At 38.4% G+C, this 25,234-nt stretch overlaps 1 protein-coding gene across 2 annotated transcripts in view; it reads right to left on the reverse strand.

The window, feature by feature from the left end:
- LNP1 (leukemia NUP98 fusion partner 1) overlaps window positions 1–25,234 on the reverse strand; it is a 50,396-nt gene that overhangs the window by 1,446 nt on the left and 23,716 nt on the right. For both annotated transcript variants that reach the window (XM_050782104.1, XM_050782105.1), the window contains exon 3: window positions 2,910–3,197. In XM_050782104.1, coding sequence (XP_050638061.1) covers window positions 2,910–3,197 — 288 coding nt within the window. The remainder of the gene's footprint in view (window positions 1–2,909; window positions 3,198–25,234) is intronic.

Raw genomic sequence — 25,234 nt, forward strand, 5'->3', positions numbered from 1 at the left:
TGGTGAGTGGCGGTCACATGAGCAAGGTCATGCGTGCTCAGCCGTGCTGGCTGAGAGTTATTGAGGCATCTATCTGTTTAACACAGTGGTGTCAGCCACTCTACAGTGTTAATGCAGTCATTAAGGTCTCTTACCAAAATGGTATAAGAAAGAGAAAATACAGTGATGATTAAAGACCATCTGAGAAATGCTTGTAAATAACGCTCGGAAATACATTTTATCACACCACTTAGATGCTAAATTGTGAAAATTATCAAAATAAGCCGACTGAATTTTTAAATATCAAAATGAAAGAATTTAACATTGTTGGTCATGATCAGGACACAGAAACAGTTTCTGGTTCTTTTTGATGTCAAACTATGTAAAATTTAAATCTAGGTATTAGTATATATTTGGTCCCCAAACAAAAGACGATATAAATCATTTTTAAATTTGCTGAAAAATAACACTTTTTAATGTAGTTAGCCTTAGGAAAGCGTGTAGATTATCAAATAGGGAAAAGTTGAAGTGTATCTGTATATGTTCTGAATTTCTAATTTTGCATTAAGATTTTATAAAGTAATCTTTAAAAACTGATATAAAATAAAATATTTAAATTAAAATTAGTTATATAATGTACAAATTTTAAAAATTTTATAAATTCCTAACAGGTTTCTAGTTATTATATATAACCATGAAAAAGAGTTTCGATTTTAAAAAGTAGAAAATGCTTCCCTAAGTATCTTGGAACTCAAAAGGAAGAACGTGGAAAATGAATGCAACAAGCATATTTTATATTTTAGAGATAATACGATGAGGATCTTTTTAAGCAAAATGACTTTATACACTTCTAGGGATTATAATAATAATATTAGCTAATGTCATGAAAGACAAGGAAAGACTGAGAAAGTGCTCCAGGGTAAAATAGACCACAGAAACATGAACATCAGAAGCAACACATGATTTCAAATTTCACTATAAAGAATATTATTGGGACAACTGGCAAAAAATATAAATAAGGTTTATGAATTAGAGATAATAGTGTTATATCAGTATTAATTTCCTGAGTTTAATTATTGTATTGTGTTTATGTCAGAGAAAGTTCTTGTGCCTGTGTTTGGAGATGGGAAGAGGAGAGAGAGTGCAGGCAAATATGGACATGTTAACATTTGGAGGTAATCTAGGTGAAGGGTGTATGGGAATTCTTTGTCCTATTCTTGCAACATTTCTCTAAGCCTGAGACAATATGAAAACAAACAGTATTTTTTTAAAAAAGCAAAACAGCAATTCTTTTTTTTTTTTTCCTTGAGAGTCTTGCTCTGTTGCCTAGGCTGGAGTACAATGGCTCCAATCACAGCTGACTGCAGTCTCAAACTTGGGCACAAGGGATCCTCCCATCTCAGCCTCCCAAGCAGTCAGGAATACAGGTACAGGCCACCATGGCTGGCAGTTTTGTTGTTTTTTTTAATTTTCATAGAGACAGGATTTCACTATGTTGCCCAGGCTGGTCTCAAATTCCTGGCCTCAACCTTCCAAAGTGCTGGGATTATAAGAATTCTTAATAATAAGGTTTAGATACAGTAAAACGACAGCTGTCCACTATTCTCCCTTCCTTGTTCCTCTTCTGATCAGGTGGAGAAAGCAGCCTACAGAAGGGAAACCATATGGATACAGGGTCACTCTGAGCAAAAGTAAGGTGTCACCTGTAAGGCAAAGATGCACAGTGAGTCTCAACAGTTAATCTGCTAGATAGACAGCACCGTGCTCAGATGGACAATGAAACACAAAGCACTCAAGTATCTTCACCAGTGGACTCAGAGTCTAGCTCCAGAACCAGGAGTCATTACGCTTAGGTTCAGTTATTTGTTTTGTCTACTACACGGCAGCAACCTATTATTATTCCGGTTTTGCAAAATGAAACAAAAAACCAAAGACCTACAAAAAAGAAGCATTTTGCTCAAGGCCAGTCAGTGAGCATGCTGCAGAGTTGAAACATTAATTGATCTTTAGTTTATTACTTTATTTGATCTTTAGTTTATTACTTTATTTATCAAGTTTAGCATCATGAGTGGAGTTTCTATATTTCTATACTTCCCCCCATTTCATGTCTGTCTCTTCCTTTTACTTTACTGAGACTCCCATGACGTCACCGTGAGCACCTAGCCCACTCCTATTCCTGGATACTTACTAGACAGTGTTTGGTCGTTCTTGTGTTTTTTAACTATAGGAGAACAAAACACCATCATGGACTATTTGCTAGAGGATTAAATACGAAAGGAGAGAAGCCACGGGGGCAGTTTTTTTCCCCCAAATTGTAAAAGGAGAATGAGTTACAATTATTTATAATAAGGTTGATGAAAGTAGGCTCAAGAAACTAGGGGGCTGAGTGTGGTGACTCACACCTGGAATCCTAGCACTTTGGGAGGCTGAGGCAGGAGCACTGCTTGAGCCCAAAAGTTTGAAACCAGCCTGGGCAACATAACAAGACCCTGTCTCTAGAAAAAAAAAGTTTAAAATTTCGTCAGTCATGGTGGCACATGCCTGTAGTCCCAGCTACTCAAGAGGCTGAGGTGGGAGGAACACTTGAGACCAGGAATTCGAGGCTGCAGTGAGCCATGATCAGGCCACTGCACTCCAGCCTGGGCAACAGAGTGAGACCCTATCTCGAAAAAAAAAAAAAAGAAAAACTAGAAGACTTTGGTAAGAAAAATGTTTCGGGAACTCTTCCTATGCCAGATGTCTTCAATTATAAATAATAATTTTCAAAAATTCAATCTGGGTTGTGTTAAACTGAATGTCATTTTTCAAAGATCTTATTACTAAGCTGTAAATGAAGAAGTTACATTTGTTCCCCTCAATGTTAAAGAGGACAAAACCTTTGGGTTTCCTTTTCTAAAGTGGCTTAAATATTCAGTAGCTCTGCTACATACCAAAGAGGCAGAACGTTTGGTTCTAAAGCACAGCTGTCGTTCAAAGGACTCCGAAAATTTCTCAATTTTGGAATGGGATCTGCCTTTTGATTCCAGTGGCTCCTTGAATGACCCGTCCTCTGAGTATTCTCCGTAATCCCGCACGTGGCTACGGCATCGAAATTCTTGGTCCTCATGAGAATGCCTTCTAGGAAGACGGTCAGATGATCGGCATCGGAATTCCTGGTCCTCATGAGAATGCCTTCTAGGATGGCGGTCAGATGATGGAATTCTGGGAAGCACAGGAAGCTGAGAATACAGAATGAAAAAATTTACAATATAAAAGGACTGTGCAATGTTAGCACAGAGGCAGAATGTTTATAAACTACTAACTAAATGAATCTCACGTTGAATTGATATGTTTTCTTTGTGAAAGGAAAATAAAACTTGGGGCCCCCAAATCACTAAGCTAAAGGGAAAAGTCAAGCTGGGAACTGCTTAGGGCCAACCTGTCTCCTATTCTTTCAAAGTCACCCCTCTGCTCACTGAGATAAACGCATATCTGATTGCCTCCTTTGGAGAGGCTAATCCGAAACTCAAAAGAATGCAACCATTTGTCTCTTAACTACCCATGACCTAGAAGCCCCCTGCCCACTTTGGGTTTTCCCGAAACCCTTTGCTTTGAGTTGTCCTGCCTTTTCAAATCGAACCAATGTTCATCTTGCATATGTTGATTGATGTCTCATGTCTCCTTGAATGTATAAAACTAAACTGTGCTCTTACCACCTTCGGCACACGTCGTCAGGACCTCCTGAGGCTGTGTCATGGGCATGAATCCTCAGCCTTAGCAAAATAAACTTTCTAGATTAACTGAGACCTGCCTCAGATTTTGGGGGTTCACATTTTGGCAACCATGAAGGGATTCTGAGCGGAGATGCCCTTGACCTTTGACAAATCTCCTATTGGTGCTTGGTACCAGCATGAGCTAACTCTATGGCTCAAACCAATAGGACAATTTGCTGAGGTCTGAGAGCACCCCCTCCAGAGAGTCCCTGATCTCCCAAAATTTGGTCTCGATCTAAAGTTTATTTTGCTGTACAACTCCTCTCTCTCTCTCTCCTTTTTTTATTTTTATTTTTTTTTTTTTTTTTGGAGTTTAGTTTTACTTGCTTCCAACAAGGAAGGCAAGATTTCCTGTTTCCATGATGATGGAAGGCAGGTAACTTTTATGGAGTTTGAGCTTGCTTCCAACAGGGAAGATGAGGTGTTTGCTTTTTTCTTTTCCTGCTTGTTAGGATGGTAGAGAGCAGTCCACAGCCTGAGACCCATCCCTAGGTAAGGAACTGAATTAGCATTTGTCTTGGCTAAAGTTAAGATTGACATCCAGGCCAGGCATAGTGGCTCATGCCTGTAATCCCAGCACTTTGGGAGGCCAAGGCAGAGGGATCATCTGAAGTCAGGGGTTCGAGACCAGCCTGGACAACATGGTGAAACCCTGTCTCTACTAAAAAATAGCAAAAGATTAGCTGGGCGTGGTGGTGTGTGCCTATAGTCCCAGCCGGAAGGCTGAGGCAGGAGAATAGCTTGAACCCGGGAGGCAGAGGTTGCAGTGAGCTGAGATCGCGCTATTGCACTCCAGCCTGGGCAAGAAGTGCGAAACTACGTCTCAAAAAAAAAAAAAAAAATTAATACACAGTTCCAGCTGGCATTAATTTATCTTTGCCATTAGAGCACTCAGTGACCATATAAGTTGTGCCATCATTTGTTTTGTTTAACTGTTTTTTTATTGTTGTTTCTGTTTTTGTTATTGTTTCAGTCTTTTTCCCATTGGGTTTGATCAACTCTACCTGACTTGATCAAATCAAAAGGAAATTTCCAAAACTATGGGGAATAAGGCCTCTGAAGTGGCTATGTTCCCACCAAAAAAGTGGTATGGTAGGGGGAGAAAAACAGCCAGCAAAAGGAAAAATAAAAAAAGGAAAGATTTTTTTACTTTGACTACTTAAGAGTCTTTATTTACATAACAAGGCCATCTTTTTGCTATCCAGGCCAAACTGAAAGCAATGGCTGTCACCCCACACTGCAGTTTGATAGCTAAGGTCCTGCCTTCTTTTTTCCACCATGACAGCCTGGGTTTTGTTTCTTAAATAAAGCCCTTTCTGGTTTGATACTTGGTACTTCTGAAATAATTGTAATTTGTCCTAGCTAAAATATGGTAATAAGATTTAAAAAGTTTTTTTTTAAGGAGCTCAATGATTAAAGTAAGCTTAATTAAAAGCTAACATTGAAGATGTATGTGTATATGTGTATGTGTGTGTGTTTGTATTTAAAAGGCCTTCATGTTTTTGGTTGTTTTTTTGTTTTTCTTTTTGTATGTTTGTTTGTTTGTTTTGTCTCCTAGGACCTTGTCCTTTTTTAAGCAGAAGTTTTTTTCTTCACGGTTGACTGAATCCTGTTTTCTTCATTTACTTCTGCTGTCTCTCCTTTCTCTTGCACCCTCTGCTGCATGAAAGACCTAAAATAGTATATAATAGCCCAGGGTTCTTTAACGAAAACAGAGAAGGTGCCAGACTCCCTTTGGGGGAGAAACCTGTTTTTCCTTATGGAACCACAAGAGTGTAAACAGACAAGTTTGTCTCAGCTTTTAAACTGCTTGCTTTTGTATTCTGTCACCTGATTTATTGTCTAAAATAATTACTGCAACAGAGAATGCTCTTGGGTTTGTAAAGAAGAATGTATTTAGACACTTAGAAATGTCTTTATTGAAAAAAAAAAATTAAGTGCACTGTAAAAACATCACATGGGCTAGCCTCAGGATAATTCTCCATTTTTGGAAAGCCAAGATTCAGTGTGGGCTCTGCCCAAAGCTCAGACATCCAGTTGAAAGATAGGTAGTCCCTATGTAAATAAAATTAGTCTCCTTATACAATCCTATAATAGATTTTTATAATTTTATGTTTTATTTGACATCCATTGTTAATCTTCCTCTAGCATACCAGACTTTTATTCTCCATACCTTACAATGTAAGTTTTGCTACTAGATTTTTCACCTGAGTTGCTTCCTTTAATATGTAAACTTAAAGCTATTTAGCTGATAACTGCCTAGGGTTGTGAAACAGGTTATCAAGAATCTGAATGTCTAAGATAGGAAAAAAAAAACAACGGTTTTTATGAATCTATAAGATGTACTTCTTTCAGCATCCCTAATACCTCTATGTATTTATGTGTTGTGGACACAGTGTTTCACTACTGAAAATATATAAAAGAGCTCTAATTAATTGGTTTAAAGAAAAATAAAAGCACTTGAATCAATACTTTATCAGGACAAAAGAAAAGACTAGTCAAATGTGTTTTCAACTTTATGTAACTTAAGTAAAACCTTTAATAAGTAAGCTAACTTTAAAATTATTGGTAAAATAATACTAGAAATGTTTTAAGAATTGCCAGCATACATATTTGTTTGCATTTATTAATCAAGTAATTTTATGCTTATCCCTACCAAATACTATAAGGTGACAAAATTTGACATAGGGGTTACAGAACTATAAACCCAGCCAAAAACAGAATGATCTTTACTTGTGTAATATTTAATAATTTGACAATGATATTGGTTTAATAAAAACAGCTACATTGTGAATTTAGTAAGATTACCATAACTTCTCATCTTGTGACTTTAGGCAGTCTAGTCCACAGGCAGTGAGGTTTGTTTTGGCAAAGGACTGTTATTGTCTTTGTTTCAAAGCTAAATGATAAACTAAGTTCCTCCCAAAGTTAGTTCAGCCTATGCCCAGGAATAAACAAGGACAAACTTAAAAGGAGGTTAAAAGCAAGATGGAGTCAGTGAAGTTCAATCTTTTTCACTGTCTCAGCTATAATCTTACAATGGTGGTTCCATAACTTTAAATGATGATTATTACAGTTTTCATAAATAATCCAGGTAAACAATTAAAATAAAATGATTAGGTAAATGTAATGGGATAAATACTTGTAGACAAACCTGTCATAATTTAGAATCTAAAGTTAAATTAAACAATAGATATTTCATTATTTGGGTATTTTCCAACAAAAATATATTTGTAGGAAAACATTCTTTCTTAAAGAAAAGGTGTGTTATTTTAAAAGAGAAGAACAATTTTTGTCTAATTCAAAGCTTATTTAAAGGTCATATATAAAACAAGGTAACAGGAAACAAGAGAGATGTAAAAAAAAAGTTATAAAAATAAAGAGGGAGTTTCTTTGTAAGAAAGCTTGAAGAGAAATAATTTCATAGGAGAAAGACTCTTGTATGGTAAATTTAGTCCTAGAGTAAAATGACTGATTGTTTAAGAAAGAAGGATGCTCAGATCAAACCAGAAAATCCAAGCATGTCATGAATGGTCTGTGTAAGACATAACAAAAGGATTTTATTTTATTTTAATTATACTTTAAGTTCTAGGGTACATGTGCACAATGTGTAGGTTTGATACATAGGTATACATGTGTCATGTTGGTTTGTTGCACCCATCAACTCATCATTTACATTAGGTATTTCTCCTAATGCTATCCCTCCCCCAGGCCCCCATGCTCCATCAGGCCTCTGTGTGTGATGTTCCCCACCCTCTGTCCAAGTGATCTCATTGTTCAATTCCCACCTATGAGTGAGAGCATGCGGTGTTTGGTTTTCTGTCCTTGTGATAGTTTGCTGAGAATGACGGTTTCCAGCTTCATCTATGTCCCTGCAAAGGACACAAACTCATCCTTTTTTATGGCTGCATAGCATTCCATGGTGTATATGTGTTGCATTTTCTTAATCCAGTCTATCATTGATGGACATTTGAGTTGGTTCCAAGTCTTTGCTATTGTGAATACTGCCACGATAAATGTATGTGTCCATGTGTCTTTATAGTAGCATGATTTATAATCCTTCAGGTATATATACAATAAATATATGTGTGCATGTGTCTTATAGTAGCATGATTTATAATCCTTCGGGTATATGCCCAGTAATGGGATTGCTGGGTCAAATGGTATTTCTAGTTCTAGATCCTTGAGGAATCACCACAGTGTCTTCCACAATGGCTGAACTAATTTACACTCCCACCAACTGTGTAAAAGTGTTCCTATTTCCCCACATCCTCTCCAGCACCTGTTGTTTCCTGACTTTTTAATGATCACCATTCCAACTGACGCAAGATGGTATCTCATTGTGGTTTTGATTTGTATTTCTCTGATGACCAGTGATGATGAGCATTTTTTCATGTGTCTGTTGGCTGCACAGATGTCTTCTTTAGCGAAGTGTCTGTTCATATCCTTTGCCCACTTTTTGATGGGGTTGTTTGTTTTTTTCTTGTAAATTTGTTTGAGTTATTTGTAGATTCTGGGTAATAGCCCTTTGTCAGATGACTAGACTGCAAAAATTTTCTCCCATTCTGTAGGTTGCCTGTTCACTCTGATGGTAGTTTCTTTTGCTGTGCGGAAGCTCTTTAGTTTAATTAGATCCCATTTGTCTACTTTGGCTTTTGTTGCCATTGCTTTTGCTGTTTTAGTCATGAAATCCTTTCCCATTCCTATGTCCTGAATGGTATTGCCTAGGTTTTCTTCTAGAGTTTTTATGGTTTTAGGTCTAACATTTATGTCTTTAATCCATCTTGAATTAATTTTTGTATAAGGTGTCAGGAAGGGATCCAGTTTCAGCTTTCTACATGCAGCTAGCCAGTTTTTCCAGCACCATTTATTAAATAGGGAATCCTTTCCCTGTTGCTTGTTTTTGTCAGGTTTGTCAAAGATCAGATGGTTGCAGATGTGTGGTGTTGTTTCTGAGGCCTCTGTTCTGTTCCATTGGTCTATATATCTGTTTTGGTACCCGTACCATGCTGATTTGGTTACTGTAGCCTTGTAGTATAGTTTGAAGTCAGGTAGCGTGATGCCTCCAGCTTTGTTCTTTTGGTTTTGGATTGTCTTGGCAATGTGGACTCTTTTTTGGTTCCATATGAGCTTTAAAGTAGTTTTTTCCAATTCTGTGAAGAAAGTTATTGGTAACTTGATGGGGATGGCATTGAATCTATAAATCACTTTGAGCAGTATGGCCATTTTCACGATATTGATTCTTCCTAGTCATGAGCATGGAATATTCTTCCATTTGTTTGTGTCCTCTTTTATTTAATTGAGCAGTGGTTTGTAGTTCTCCTTGAAGAGGTCCTTCACATCCCTTGTAAGTTGGATTCCTAGGTATTTTATTCTCTTTGTAGCAATTGTGAATGGGAGTTCACCCATGATTTGGCTCTCTGTCTGTTAATGGCGTATAGCAATGCTTGTGATTTTTGCACACAGATTTTGTATCCTGAGACTTTGCTGAAGTTGCTTATCAGCTTAAGGAGATTTTGGGCTGAGATGATGGGGTTTTCTAAATATATTTTTTAAAATACCAAAAACTTTTATACGATCAAGTTGTCATAATATTATTAGGTTTTGGTTTGCTAAAAAAGAACTGAGATTAAAAATGTTTTTTATTTAAGGTTCTTAACATCGTGTATCTCTGTTTATGCACTTTTAAAGTACTTGTGTCACTGAGTTACAGGCTTTGACTCCTGGGTCTAAAAAGGAAACCAAGTCCTGTTAAATGTTAAACGCTGACAGCAACTAAAGCCCTATCTTCAGGCCCTGTAGAAAATGCCAATCAAAATAAACTGCATTCCTGAGACCCAGGGCCAGAAATTAAAGCTATTCAACTCCTCAAGGCCTGGGGACTATCAAGGAAGAGGTGGGTGTGTGAGATTGTAAGGGACAATTTTGAGAGAGAAAATAAGTTCAGTTTCTCTATAATTTTTTTTGAGAGAAAGTCTCGCTCTGTCTACCAGGCTGGAGTGCAGTGGTGCAAGCTCAGCCCACTGCAACCTCCGCTGCCTGGGCTCAAGCAATTCTCCTGCCTCAGCCTCTCAAGTAGCTGAGATTACAAGTGTCCACCACCATGCCTGGCTCATTTTTGTGTTTTAGTAGAGATGGGGTTTCACCATGTTGGTGAGGCTGGTCTCAAACTCCTGACCTCAAATGATCTGCCCACCTCGGCCTCCCAAAGTGCTGGGATTACAGGCATGAGCCACTGCACCTGGCCAGTTTCTCTATAAGTCAATAATCAGTGTCAAAGGCACACTGATGCAAGGCCAGCTTATGGGCCCCTATGTCAAATTAAAAGGATTTCTTGAAGCATTAGCCAACTCCTTAATGAAGGTTATAAAGGTTTTAAAAGGCTTATGGAAGTTATATCTTACAGTCAGGATTAAAATTTTATAGATTGTTTATAACATTTTGAAAAACAAATGTAATTGGCTTGATGCAGTTTTTATTAGGGCTTATTGTTTGGAAAATTAAGTCTCCTATTTCAAAGAATGAAGATTTCACTTTTTAAAAAAAATCCTTTATCACTTTAGTTAAATGAAATGACTTATTTTATAATGACCTGCGATCCTATTTTGTGATATCAAGTGTTTTAAACCTTTGATATTTGACGAACTTTCCAAATCAAATAATAAATTATGTCTTTTTCTGACCCAATCAGTCCTTTAAGATAATAGGTTCCCTAAAGTCCAAAAATGACATAATTGGCTCAGCTGGCATAACAATTATACAGGAAGCACTGTCAAATATAAAATGGTGTTTGGTTTTCTTAGGGCTGTATTTCTATAAATATGTTATTGGTATGTGTTCCAAAATTATGGGAAACTCCTATAATTCCAATATGACTTAATGGACATTATCAGTAATAATTATAATTGTTAGGTTAAATTATTGTGTGCCACAGAAGTAACAAATTTCCTTGTCAATTGTGTCTTTAACTATGGCTGCCCTAAAAGTTTTTTGTCATCCATGGACAATTGTTGTCTTGTTTTGGTCCTCTTTAGAAGGTGGTTTTATAATCAGCTATAAAACTCTAACAGGTGCTCTTGAATGCAGGTTTCTGATAACTTTGGAGACTGTGACATCAGAATAGAAGAAAGACGTCAGGACTCATGGAGAGCTGAAATGTGTATGACTATCAAGCAGACCAGGAATTAACTGCTAATAATAGAAGTCTGAAGTAATCTTTTTAACTTTTTTAACTTTTTGCTTAAAACTTTGCTGAGCCTTTGTTTTGTTTTTCAGAGTCAAGAAAACTTTTAAGCTATTTACAATAGGTTTTAATAATTGAGTTAAGTATACTCCCATGAACAAAATGTAGGGCATATTTGTTTTCTCTCTACCTGATTTCTCCGGAGTTTGGAAACTGTGAGTATTCTTAACTTACGGCAATACAGTTATTTGCCTAAGTGCAATAAGAATCTGTTTTCATTTATAGCAGGACACAGTTGGAGAAACTTGTTATTTTACCAAGGCTTTGACTGGAATGGTGTGCTTTCCTTTAGGGAATCAAACTTGACTTACAAAGCCAGTAAAAGTCCCTGGGGAAAACTGCCCTCAAACTTGTCTACACAATTCCTGTACAGGGTTCCTGACCTGTGGTAAGTAAAGAATGTAACCTTCTTACAGGCCTAAGAGCCCCAGGTTTTATCTTAGAACCTCAAGAGGAGAGGATCAACCAACTCAGCTCACCTTTAAAAAAAGTCTTATCTGAGATTCCTTCTATAGAACAAAGTTCCATCAAAGCCAACTTAAAAGCCTATGTAAAAAATAATTACTCTTGTTGAACTGTACACAAATGATTAGGCCAAGTATAATAAAGCAAAGCAGTCCTACCATGATTTGTCTTTGGTAAAAATGGGAAACTGGAGAGAGAAAAATTGTTTCAAAAACTATAGCATACCTGTTGTTAGATTTTAGACTTGCCTAATGTTTTCCAATTTTTGTTCTTTTCTACATTTTGGACCAAATTCTAAATTTTCTTGGCTACAAGTCTTCAAAACAATGTTTTCCATTTTTCCCTTCTTTTTTTTTCCATGTTTTTCTCATTTGGAGTCACCAAAATCCAGGCCATGCTTTCATAAAGCCCTGCAAGCCAAAGCTAGACAACTTAAACTTCAGAAGAAAATAACAGCAACCTATTTACATATATAAGCCACTTTCATACCTTCCTACTGATGTATGGACTTCAGAGTAATGTGACCAATATTGATATTCCAGAATTGTTCTTTTGTTTGTTGTTGTTTTTCTTCCTTCCTCCTCCTATTTTCTCTTCACAGGACATGAGACTTCACAACTTGCTAAGAATGAGCCTGCCTAACAACTTGGAACCTACCTGTCTAGGAATAAACCATTCTATCCATGAGAGAGCAGTGGAACCTACCTGTCTAGGAATAAACCATTCTATCCATGAGAGAGCAGTGGAACCTACCTGTCTAGGAATAAACCATTCTATCCATGAGACAGCAGTGGAACCTACCTGTCTAGGAATAAACCATTCTATCCATGAGAGAGCAGTGGAACCTACCTGTCTAGGAATAAACCATTCTATCCATGAGAGAGCAGTGGAACCTACCTGTCTAGGAATAAACAACCATTCTATCCATGAGAGAGCAGATGAAACCTGAGACCAGAGACTCATTTCCTTCTAAAATACTTATTCCAAAAAATTGTATTTAAAAAAAAGGAGGGAAATGTGAAAGAAAAATAATCTTGGGGCCCCAAATCACTAAGCTAAAGCAAAAAGTCAGGCTGGGAACTGCTGAGGGCCAATCTGCCTCCCATTCTTTCAAAGTCACCCCTCTGCTCACTGAGATAAATGTATATCTGATTGCCTCCTTTGGAAAGGCTAATCAGAAACTCAAAAGAATGCAACCATTTGTCTCTTATCTACCCATAACCTGGAAGCCCCCACAAGCTTTGAGTCTTCCTGCCTTGCTTTGAGTTGTCCTGCCTTTCCAGATAGAACCAATATTCATACTGCGTATGTTGATTGATGTCTCATGCCTCCCTAGAATGTTTAAAACCAAAGTGTGCTCTGACCACCTTGGGCACTTGTTGGGACCTCCTGAGGCTGTGTCACAGGTGCGCATCCTCGAGCTTGGCAAAATAAACTTTCTAAATTAACTGAGACCTGTCTCAGATTTTCAGGGTTCACATTTTCTTGATCAGTAAGACTTTTCTCCTACAGTGAGGCAGCAGAGTCAATTGGTTAAAACGTTAAGTAGAACATCCTGAGACTAGCTTTGTTGCTTACTACTCCATCATTAGAACACTAAAACAAAAGATGCCAATCCTTAAGTTGATATGTAAAAATATATCCCCAAATTATTTTTTAAATGTTTTAATGGAGCCATAAATGTTTAAGGAATATAAAAGTAAATATTCATGTAATTTTTACATGGAGAAACAATTTCTAAGTAAAAGAGTAATGGAAGAAGTCATAAGTAAAAAAATCAACTTTACTATATAAAAATATAAAGCTAGGCCAGGCACTGTGGCTCATGCCTGTAATCCCAGCACTTTGGGAGGCCGAGGTGAGTGGATCACCTGATGTCAGGAGTTTGAGACCAGCCTGGCTAGCATAGTAAAACCCTGTCTTTACTAAAAATACAAAAAAATTAGCTGGGTGTGGTGGTAGGCACCTGTAATCCTAGCTACTTGGGAGGCTGAGGCACAAGAATCACTTGAACCCGCGAGGAGGAGGTTGCAGTGAGCTGAGATTGCGCCACTGCACTCCAGCCTGGGCAACAGAGCGAGACTCTGTCTCCAAAAAGTAAAAATAAAATAAAATATATATATATATAAAGCTAATATGTATTAAAAGCAACATAAACAAATTTAAACTACAGGTGAAAAAATGAACTTTAAAAAATGTGCTATATATTGCTAATGTTTAATAAATATCCTAGAGATACATCAGTACATCTCACACACATAAAAAGAGATCATATAATATAATGACATCAATCATTAACATCACAATTGGAAAATGGGCAAAGGACAGACAGTTTAGACAAGTCAAACTTTTTGAAATAATTATGACACTTGCTCTCTCAATTTCTAGGACTCACTCAACTCACTCCAGTCCAGCTTCCTCACCCACAGCTAATTTTGATCAGGATGTTGGTCTTCATGTTGCCAAATTCTGTGCACTTTTTGCTCTTCATCTTAGTCATTCAGTAGCATTCAACTCTGTTATCCACAGGAGCCTTTTGAAAAAACACTGTTTCCTTGCTTGCTACCACCGCACCCTCCTGCTTTCCCTTTGATCTGGCTGCCACTGTGATTTAGACACGTGCTCACTTCTTCCTTCTGTCAGCTCATAGCTGTTGGGGCTCCCCAAGGTTCTAGACTAGTCTTCCTTTTCTACCTTTCCTTTCTCACTGGTCTTTGATCTTTTTCTTGAGCTCACCTGCTCCTGTGTAGTGCAGGCACTGGCACAGGCTCCTCCCTGCCAGTGACCTCATCCACGACCCTACTCCCTCATCTTTCTAATGGCTAATCATCCTTCAGTCACAGCAAAAACTGCATTTCCTCAGAAAGTCTTTTCTACGTCTCTGATTGGTTCAGGTTCCTGCCAGATGCTCTCTTGGGTTCCAGTACTTCTCCTCTGGGAAACTTATCACAACTGTGATTAATAATTTGGGTAGTTTTGTTCAGTACCTCTCTTCTCCACTAGATTGTGTGCTGCATCGTATCAAGGGCTATGCTTTACTCTCTGCTAGTACCCAGCACCTTGCCTTGTTCATGGCATGGGTTCATTAAATATATATTGAATGTACAGTATAAAGAATAAAAGAAAAGGAAATACCAAATGGTTATGAATGTTAATATTTAATTAGCAGTCAAAGATTCTGTAAAATAAAATAACAATATTTTACCTTTCAGGTTAGCAAAAAAAAAAAATGTGTTTTAACAATGCCAACACTGGCAAGAGTACAGGGAGACAGGAACTATCATCCCTTACTGATGGGATTATAAATGTGTGCAGCCTTCTTAGGAAGCCTTGAGAAATATGTGCTAAGAAGCTTAAACTATTGGTGTCCAAGAAGATGTAAAAAAGAAAAAATAATAAGCTTAAAATATTCCCCTCCTTAGATCCAGCCATTGTATGTTGTTCTGGGTTGAACTATATCTCTCCAAAAATCATAGGTTGAAACCCTAACCCCCAACAGCTCTGAATGTTACTGCATTTAGCTATAGGGCTTTAAAGAGGTGATTAAGTAAAATGAGGCCATTAGGGTGAGCCCTAATCCAATCTGACGGGTGTCTTACAAGAAGAGGAAATTTGAGCACATAGAGAGACAACAGAGTTGCTCACTCACAGAAGACAGACCATGGAAAATCACAGTGAGAAGGCAGCCATCAGCAATCAAACAAGCGAGGCCCCAAAAGAAGCCTTAATCTTGGACTACCTAGCCTCCAGAACTGTAAGAAAATAAATTTCTCCCGTTTAAGCCACCCGGTGTGTGGTATTTTGTTATGGCAGCACTGGCAAACATATGCATATCTTTCTAGATATGCATACCTAGAAACTTATTCTCAAATAATCAGAAATATGGTTAAAGATGTGTAAAGCTGCTAAGATACCTAAGATAAATCTGTATATATTAGTCCATTTACTAAATAGGTCAGTCATGGTAGTAGGTGCTGTGGATAGGATGGGGAGCAAAACAGTCTCTTAGAGATTGCATCTGCACAGGAGATAGATGTTTAACAAATAGGGCATGTGTCTGTGTCCTTGGATAAATGCTATAAAGGGGAGTTCAAGGTGCAATGAGAAGGTAGAATGGGGTAAACCTATATATATTGGGGTGGGTCTTAGGGGGGTAAGGAAGAAGGATCCAGAGAGAATTCTGTGAATGTGTGACGATTGAACTACAAGCTGAAGGATGAGCAAGGGTTAGAGGATAAGGACTGCTTTCTGCCTGGAGATGAGCACCACATGGGCAGATCCACTGCCATGGAAGAAGCTTGCTGGCATAGTGGTTCTGGGGAGCACAGTGGACCAACAGGAGCCAAGAGAGCTGGAATAAGGAGACATTGAGGGATTTCAAGTAGGGCAATATCCCATGATTGGTAATGTGAAAACATATCAAACTCTTACCAAAGGTTTTCTCTGTGGTGTGCTATTGTTTTCTTCCTTTTCCTTTTTTTTTTTTTTTTTTTAAGTATTTTTCACAGTTATATCTGGGTAGCATGTATTATATTGTCAGGAAAAAAAATACATTAAAGTTTTGCAACTGGGAGTGAAATGGAAGTTTGTACAAATGTCTTTTTCCGTTAAGGAGCCTAAAAAGAATGGCAAGAGTTTGATCACAACATAAAGTGTGTACTTAAAACTCCCTACAGCAGATAGGTTTTCCAGTTTGTCTCTTTGCTTTGGCATATGACTTTGTGGAACATGAGCCTAAAAGAGAACTGTAATTAGGACATGGAGAAACTCTTCCTCTTTAAAAATGTTTACTTGCTATGCGAGTTCTATTTTTGGAATTTTATATGACCTCCTAAGGTAATTTAAAATAGCCTCACCTATCTATCCCTTACTTTGTGAATCATGCTGTAGAACCTGGGTTGCTATCTTCTCACACTCTGAGCTCACCCTGGGCTCCTGGGCTACCGCATTGCAGCAGGCACTGACTGAGGGACATGACTGCCCTGTACACCGACTCTCCTAATTAGAGTGCTCCAAACAGCATGACTCTTTCCCCTGTGGTCCCAGAACAACGATCTCCATCAAAGAAAATCCCATGCACTCTCTATCCCCAAGTCATTGGTTCTCATTTAAAAAGAAGTTGGTTTTTAGGACAGTGAAACTATTCCGTGTGCCACTATAATGGTAGGTGCGTGCCATGATACATTTGTACAAACCCATAAAATGTACAACAGCAAGAGTGAATCCTAACGTGTAAACTATGGACTCTGGGTGATAATGATGTGTCAGTGTGGGTTCATCAACTGGAACAAATGTACCGCTCTAGTCAGGAAGGTTAATCATGGGAGAGGTATGCATATCTGGGAGTATGACGGCTATGGAAAACTCTGTACCTTCTGCTCAATATTGCTTTGAGCCTAAAACAGATCTAAAAAAAGAAAGTGTGTGTGTGTGTGTGTGTGTGTGTTTTTAAGTGCCAATAAACCTAAAAGGAAAGGTGGGGAGAGGGAGATTGGTTATGTAATATATTCACCTCAAGAGCTTAACTACTTGATGTTATTTATTTTGGCTTTAATTGCAATCACCCTTCATTTTTATCCCTCCAACCCTGTAGTCAATGGTTAACAGCATAATGAGACATAATGAGAAAGATCCAGGTGCTGGGATAATAAGACCCATACTGAGTCCCAGTGCACAGTATGTGCCTGGCACTCTGGGGCCATGTCCTTGATAGCTAACTTCAGAATAAAGTCTGCAAGGAGTGATTCTTCCCCTTTTACAGATGAGGAAAATGCATCTTAGTGAGGCTAAGTCTTGCCTAAGACTTATGTGACTAGTGACTTTATTAGAGAGATAAAGTGACATGCCTAAGCATGTGACATCTGGTTCCTGGCTTAGCAGTACTAAATCCTTTATCTTTAACAACAGCAACAGCTTTATTCTATTTCCATGTGAAACTGCCTGTAAATGTGACTTTTAACCATGTGCCAATTTAAACAGAATTCTATTATAAAGTTAGTAATAATAATCTATAGGTCTTTAGGAATTCATCTAAAAGAATTTTATATGAGGAGTATTTTATAACGTAGTCTAATGCTATCATCAGAGCCAGAGGACTACAAATGAGTAGACTAGCTATACATGGAAACACTATCAGGGAAAACATTCAAATGTTCAACTGGTAAAATGATAGTTCTTTTAGAAATAATAAAGATAAGCTTAGTAGCCATGTACTATACATCCTTCAGGGAAGTCAAACAATGTTTTAAACTAATCAGTAAAATAACTTTGTTTAATTAGGGAAATGAACAGACCCTGCTTGGTCACACTATTACACATTAAATCAATGCAAAACTGTCATCAACACCCTATCACAAGTTATACAGTGGCTAGAGGAGAGCTATAAGAAGAAACTCCTGTGAGCTTATAACACTTCACACCTCAGGCACTTGGAATCTTTTCCTAAAGCAAAATTCAAGGACTTGTCTTACTCATCCCAAAGCTGCAGTAGCCAAACTAAGCCCATCTAAACCATATGCCTCTGAGATCATAACCCCAAACGACATTAAATTAGGTCATGTATAATAATGTTTTCCCTACTAGCTCTCCACTCTCTAGTGATGATGCTTGTTATGAAAATGTATTAGTCACCTTGGGCTGCCATTAACAAAATACCATAACCTGAGTAGCTTATGCAACAGAAATTTGTTTCTCACAGTTCTGGAGGGTAGGAAGTCCCAGATCTAGGCTCTGGCTAATTCAGTTCCTGGTGAGGGCTCTCTTCCTGGCTTGCAGATGGCTGCCTTCTCACTGCACCCTCACATGTCTGCTTTTTTTTTTATGCACACATTGGGAGACAGAGAGGAAGAATAAGCTCTCTGATGTCTCTTCTTATAAGGGTATAATCCCATTAGGCCAGGACCCCACCCTCATGAACTCATCTAACCCTAATTATCTCTCAAAGGATCCATTTCCAAATACCATCACATTGGAGATTAGGGCTTCAACATATGAATGGGCAAGGGGAAGCACAAACATTCAGTCCATAACAGAACATATGCTACCTGCCAGTGTTCAATATAAAATTACCAATGATCTTCCCATTGTAATATAAAAGAGAAACATGAAAGACAATGAAGTAAACGGAAAATGAAAAACTCTAGAATTTTGTGCAGTAATTAACTGAAGGCATCTGGAAAAAAATTTCCAAGTGTCAACACCTCTGACAGAGGAGGAGGAGGAGGTGCAGAGGGAGGAGATGGAAAGAGAGAAAGCATCTTATTAGGTATGTAAACTAAAAATAAAATCCTAAGCCCCCCATCAACTGAACAGACCCCCTCTTGGCCAAGGGGATTCCATAAAAACCTTAAAAACTTAGTTCCGAGCCATGACAGGACAGGAGCTCAGATGCGCCTCGTTGTACCCTGTCATGTATGGTTTAGACACAACAATTGACCAGCATTAATGTTAAAATAGAGATCACAACACTGACAGAACAAAGTCTTTGTGGCAATAAGATACCTAATTATAAACAGAACCTAAGGCCATGCTAGGCAAGGGTTAAGTCGTGCACCCCTACACTTAAAGAATAAACCATGTTCTGACTGCCACAAGGTTTTTACTTTCCTCTAGCAGCTAAACAAGCACCAGCTCTGACACATGCAGCATTAAAACAATTTGTAGCTCCATCACATGCTGACTAGCTGATTCTCTTGTTCCACCAGCCATTACTACAGTTTTGATTGGACAAGAGACTGATTTCAATAACTTTCTCCTGACAAGACTACCAACCATGGACTGGTCCTAGCCGGTTTATGGGGGCTGCACACTCACTCACCTTCCTGCCCTGAGAAGATCTTTTCAGGAATAGGGCCTAATTGTAATATATTTAAATGTTAAGTCTCCATCCCAAAGTGAGCATGGGTCATACATGCTACATGCATGTTTGTTCAAAATTCCTGTGTCCACAGAACTGTGTCAGGATCACCTTCAAGAATATTCATAGCTCCTCCTATCAGCTGTTGCATATGGATGTTTAGCCAACCTGTTCAGCATAAAGCTCCTACCCCTTACCCCTCCTCCTCTGAAGTGTCTGTCTCCAGTCTTTCTGGAGGCTATGCTTCCCAGGCTGTGGGATGGCCACCTTGCAGGCTATAAGCTTTACAGGAAATAAAGTCCCCTCTCCTTTTCTAAATGTATACACTGTATACATTTAGCGTTAAAAAAAAACTTACTATTTTAATAAATAAGTTAATAGGTACTAGGCACTTTCCAAAGCACTATATATATACATTACTTATTGAATATTCATAGCACCTTTATGAGATCTGTACTATGATCACCAATCCCATTTACATGTAGGGAACTGGAGGCAAAGAGAGTTCAAGCAGCTTGCTCAGAGTTATGCTGCTAGTAAATGAAGGACACAGGAGGCCAGCTCCAGAGCACTTGCTCCTGACCACTCCTCTCCGCTGCCTTTCTACAACTCCTCCACCTTAGCACCTAGAAGAAGACAGAAAAGTCCACGGAACATTATGCTAAAAGCTCCCTATACAGTTGTCACTGGTACCTGAAATTCTATCATTAGTTTCATTTCCTTGGATTAAGGAATTGCCTCCTATGAAAATTAAATTCAAATATAAGCTGAAATACAAGAAGCCACTGCCAATCATGACACTTGATAGTATGTGTCCAGGTTTGTGAGAACTCCCCTAAGAGGGCCATGCCCCACCTGCCCTGTAGAGAGATACTATAAGAATGAGAGTGTAGCCAACTGAAAGTAGATCAACGATAAAAACTAAAATTACAAATACCTTTCATCATTTTAAAGTGAGAGCATGGAGAGAGAATATACAATGGAGAAAGGTAATTTTATTAAAAAAAAAAAAAAAAAAAAAAGCCGAGTGCAGTGGCTCACACCTGTAATCTCAGCACTTTGGGAGGCCAAGGCGGGCAGATCACCTGAGGTCAGGGGTTCAAGACCAGCCAGGCTAACATGGTGAAATTTCATCTCTACTAAAAATGCAAAAATTAGCCAGGTGTGGTGGTGCATGCCTGTAGTCTTGGCTACTCAGGAGGCTGAGGCGGGACAATTGCTTGAACCCCAGAGGCAGAGGTTGTAGTGAGCCGAGATCTCACCACTGCACTCCAGCCTGGGCAATAGAATGAGACTTCATCTCGAAAAAAAAAAGAAGAAAGAAAGAAAAAATAAAAAGAAAAAAGAAGAAAAAAAAGGAGGCATCATGCTACCTGACTTCGAACTATACTATAAGGCTGCAGTAACCAAAATAGCATGGTAACAGGTAACAGGTACCAAAACAGACACATAGAGCAGTGGAACAGAATAAAGAAGTCAGAAATAAGACCACAGTTATATAACCATCTGATCTTTGGCAAATCTGACAGAAACAAGCAATGGGGAAAGGATTCCCTATTTAATAAATGGTGCTGGGAAAATTGGCCAGCCATATGCAGAAAACTGAAACTGGATCCCTTCCTTATACCTTTTACAAAAATTAACTCAAGATGGATTAAAGACTTAAATGTAAATCCCAAAACCATAACAACCCTAGAAGAAAACCTAGGCAGTACCATTCAGGACATAGGCGTGGGCAAATACTTCATGATGAAAACACCAACAGCAATTGCAATAAAAGCCAAAATTGACAAATGGAATCTAATTAAACTAAAGAGCTTCTGCACAGCAAAAGAAACTATCATCAGAGTGAACAGACAACCTACAGAATGGGGGAAAATGTTTGCAATCTACTCATCTAACAAAAGTCTAATATCCAGAATCTACAATGAACTTAAACAAATTTACAAGAAACAAACAAACAAACCCATCGAAAAGTGGGCAAAGGATATGAACAGACACTTCTCAAAAGAAGACACTAATGCGGCCAAACAAACATATGAAAAAAGCTCAACATCACTGATCATTAGAGAAATGCAAAATCAAAACCACAATGAGACACCATCTCACACCAGTCAGAATAGCGATTATTAAAAAGTCAAGAAACAATAGATGCTGGCAAGGCTGTGGAGAAATAGGAATGCTTTTACACTGTTGGGGGGAATGTAAATTAGTTCAATCATTGTGGAAGACAGTGTGGTGATTCCTCAAGGATCTAGAACAAGAAATACCATTTGATCCAGCAATCCCATTACTGGGCATATACCCAAAGGAATATAAATCATTCTACTATAAAGACACATGCACACGTATGTTTGCTGCAGCACTATTTACAATAGCAAAGACATGGGACCAACACAAATGCCCATCACTGATAGAGTGGATAAAGAAAATGTGGTGCATATATACCATGAAATACTATGCAACCATAAAAAGAATAAGATCATGTCCTTCGCAGGGACATAGATGAAGCTGGAAGCCATCATTCTCAGCAAACTAACACAGGAACAGAAAACCAAATACCACATGTTCTCACTCACAAGTGGGAGTCGAACAATGAGAACACATGGATCCAGGGAGGAGAACAACTCACACACTGGGGCCTATCAGAGGGTTGAGGGCCAGGGGAGGGAGAGCATTAGGATAAATACCTAATGCATGCAGGGCTTAAAACCTAGATGACAGGTTGATAGGTGCAGCAAACCACCATGGCACATGTATACCTACGTGACAAACCTGCACGTTCTGCAAATTCCACTTTATTTTTTTTTTTTTATTTTTTTTATTTTTTTTTTTTTTTTGGCACATCTGTAGGCTAGTGCAGTACGTGACAAACCTGCACGTTCTGCATAGCAGTGGGATTCCAGAACTTTTTTTGTAAAGCTGGGAAAAAACCGCGCCCGGCATTCCAGAAAAAAGAAAAAGTCTTGGGTGTACATCGGTAGAGACTTATTCTATATCCTTCAAACTATATCATGTGGGCAAGTACATATGGTGCCTTCCCTGGAGCACAGAAGAAGCACTGTGAAGGCCCATCTGGAGTTACAAAAGCCCTGGGCCAATAAACGCAGTTTCTTCTCCCAAAGATCTTTCATTTAGCACAATCTTCCCTTCCACGAGGCCCAGACTACACAGAACAATGTTAAGAGAACCATGTTAAGCTGAAGGAGATGATGACTAGAAAGCTAAACAGACTAAACATATTAAAAATGCACTTCCACAGAATAAATACATGACAGGGAAACTGTTTTACTTCAGTTTTGTATTCATGTGATGTTGGAGAGAGAAGGCAAGTCAGTTTAATAACAAGAGAAACTTCATATTACGTTCCTTTCACTAAGGACAACAGAACAATAACGTTGGATTTCTTTATTCACTTTAATTCAGCAAACACAGGTTCTAATGAGTCTGGAGAAAAAGTAGCATTCTATAAAAAGGCCTAAGCTTTACCCTTTGTTGTACCTCATTCTTTCTGCCAAATTTGTATTTTCTACTAGACTGACAGTTCCACAAGTGTGGGGTCTGGACATGTCTTGTTTCACCCTGTGATACTCGGACAATGTTTGGCTCACAGTAGGTGTTCAATAAATATGTGAAATAAATTAACGTTGATCATTGTGGTTTTGTGTGAATCATGAGACTGATGAAGATGTATTAGAAACTACATTCAAGGAGAAGTGGGGAAAAAAAGAAACCACATTCAAAGTAGGCAAGGGCGAAAGTTCTTCTCCTCCTATGCATATAATACTGAATGTAATATTGATGGTTATAGAGTATTAAAAGGTTGAGAGAGGGAAGGGCCTTAGAGCAGTCGGGAGAGAAGAAAAAAAGTAAGGATAAGAGTAAGCTTTTCTCTTTAAGGTATTTTCATTAGCTCAAAGCAGACGAAAAATTGAAAACCAAACTGTTCCTTAAAATAAGAATATATATATATATATATATATATATATATATTTTAGACAAGGTCTCATTCTGTTACCCATGTTGGAAAGCAGTGGCATGACCACCATTCACTGCAGCCTCGACCTCTTGGGCTCAAGTGATCTTCCCACCTCAGCCTTCCAAGTAGCTGGGACTATGGGAGCACCACCACACCCTGCTATTTTTTTTTTTGGAGAGACGGAGTCTCACTATGTTGCCCAGGCTGGTCTCAAACTCCTTAGTTCAAGTGATCCTCCCACCTTGGCACCCCAGAGTGCTGGGATTCTAGGTGTGAACCACGGCACCGCACCAAAAGTAAGAATATTTGATTACATTTTAGAGATAGAAAGAGTTAAGTATTCAAGTATAGATTCACTTATACACATACAGCATTACGTACATAAAGAATGAACTATTAGACTCCCCAACTACTTTCCAGGACTCTGCCCACTGACCTCTGGTTCCTCTGATTTGTGCTCTGTGCTTACTGTTTCTCCATTCTATTCAGTCATATTTTTAACTTTTTTAATCCAGCAATTTTTATTCTGCATGTTAGTCTAATAATTATGGAATTCATTGCTGACTCAGAGAATCTAAACAGATTAATTCAGGCAAATGCCTGAAGCAGGGATGAGCAGATAAAGATGTCATAAGGACACAGTTTACAAATGTTATACATAATAGATGCTGTGATTCCATAGACTAAGGCAAACAACATTGCAACCTAAAAGTGAATTATATAAATAGGGTAACCATCTCCGTTTTAAAAGCCCTATAGACGCTAAAGTTTATTCAAGGAACTAGTAAATCATATTTCTTTCTTTGTTTTCATATTTCCTGTGGCTCCAAGGGGCCATTGTAATAAATAGTAAATTATGGTTTTTGTTTTTGTTTATCCCTGTTCTCACATCTGGAAACTGGAAAGTAATCATACTCCTGGTTCACACAGCCTGGATACTTCACTTATTGTGGAACATAGATTAAAATGAGAGGCAATAAGTAGGTGTTTATTTTATAACAGAACATGGAAGGTCAGAGGTAGAAGGGTTCTTAGCGATCACTCAGTCCAACACCCCCATCTTTTTCACTTTAGCAACCTGAAGCTGAAAGAAGGGTTGAAGATTGCCCTTTGTCCCTGAGTATGCATTTGGCAAGGGATCTATTTTGAAATATTTGTGTCTCAAAGAATTCTCATTCCTCAAACTTGCTGATCACCAGGAGTAACAGAGGTTGCCTTATACACTTTCATATGTCTTATAGACATTATGTGTCTGGGAAGCCTGAAGTTAAAAATAAAATAATATTACCCCAAACAAAACTTACTTGGTTCTGGGGTTGGCAACAGCAGGGGATTGGGAAACTATCCTCTGGTAGCTGACATTTCACGTGACTTACATAAAAGAAAAGCTGTATTATTGCTGTGTAACTGTGAAGCGGAGGACACACATGTCTACTGTGGAGCCTTCTAGCATCACAGGAGAGCAGAGAGAATAGCCACCCGTACCTGCCACTGAGTCCACAGCTGACCAAGCCCAGCCATTCCCCTCTTGGGAGCTTTTCTGCATCTTGTTCCCCAGATACCAGGTGCTCTGCCTAGCCATAACAAAACAGTGCCGAGGGCAGGAGAATTTTAGCTCCCTCTCCCATCTAGAGACCAAATGGCCTCCCAGAAAGAAAAACAAGTATGTCAAATGTCTCAAAGGTAGTGACTTGTTATGTGGGATCCCCAGTTCCTTAGAAGGTCTACCAAAGAGTGGAACAATTTTCAGTATTTCAGATGGAAATCACACATTGAGCCACAAGGCTACACAGACTAAGTAGAGCATCAAGTTTCTTTCCTTTGGCTTAAGTTCTGTCACTCGGTGGGATTATCTCAGGCTTATCAGGAGCTCTGGAGAGTGGTTAAAGATCTCTCAGAAAACTGAAAATGAAGAAATCATTACCCATTAGATGAAAATCAGGTCCCTTGAAAGACAAGAT

This window comes from Macaca thibetana, chromosome 2 (assembly GCF_024542745.1).
Source record: "Macaca thibetana thibetana isolate TM-01 chromosome 2, ASM2454274v1, whole genome shotgun sequence".
NCBI lineage: Eukaryota > Metazoa > Chordata > Mammalia > Primates > Cercopithecidae > Macaca > Macaca thibetana.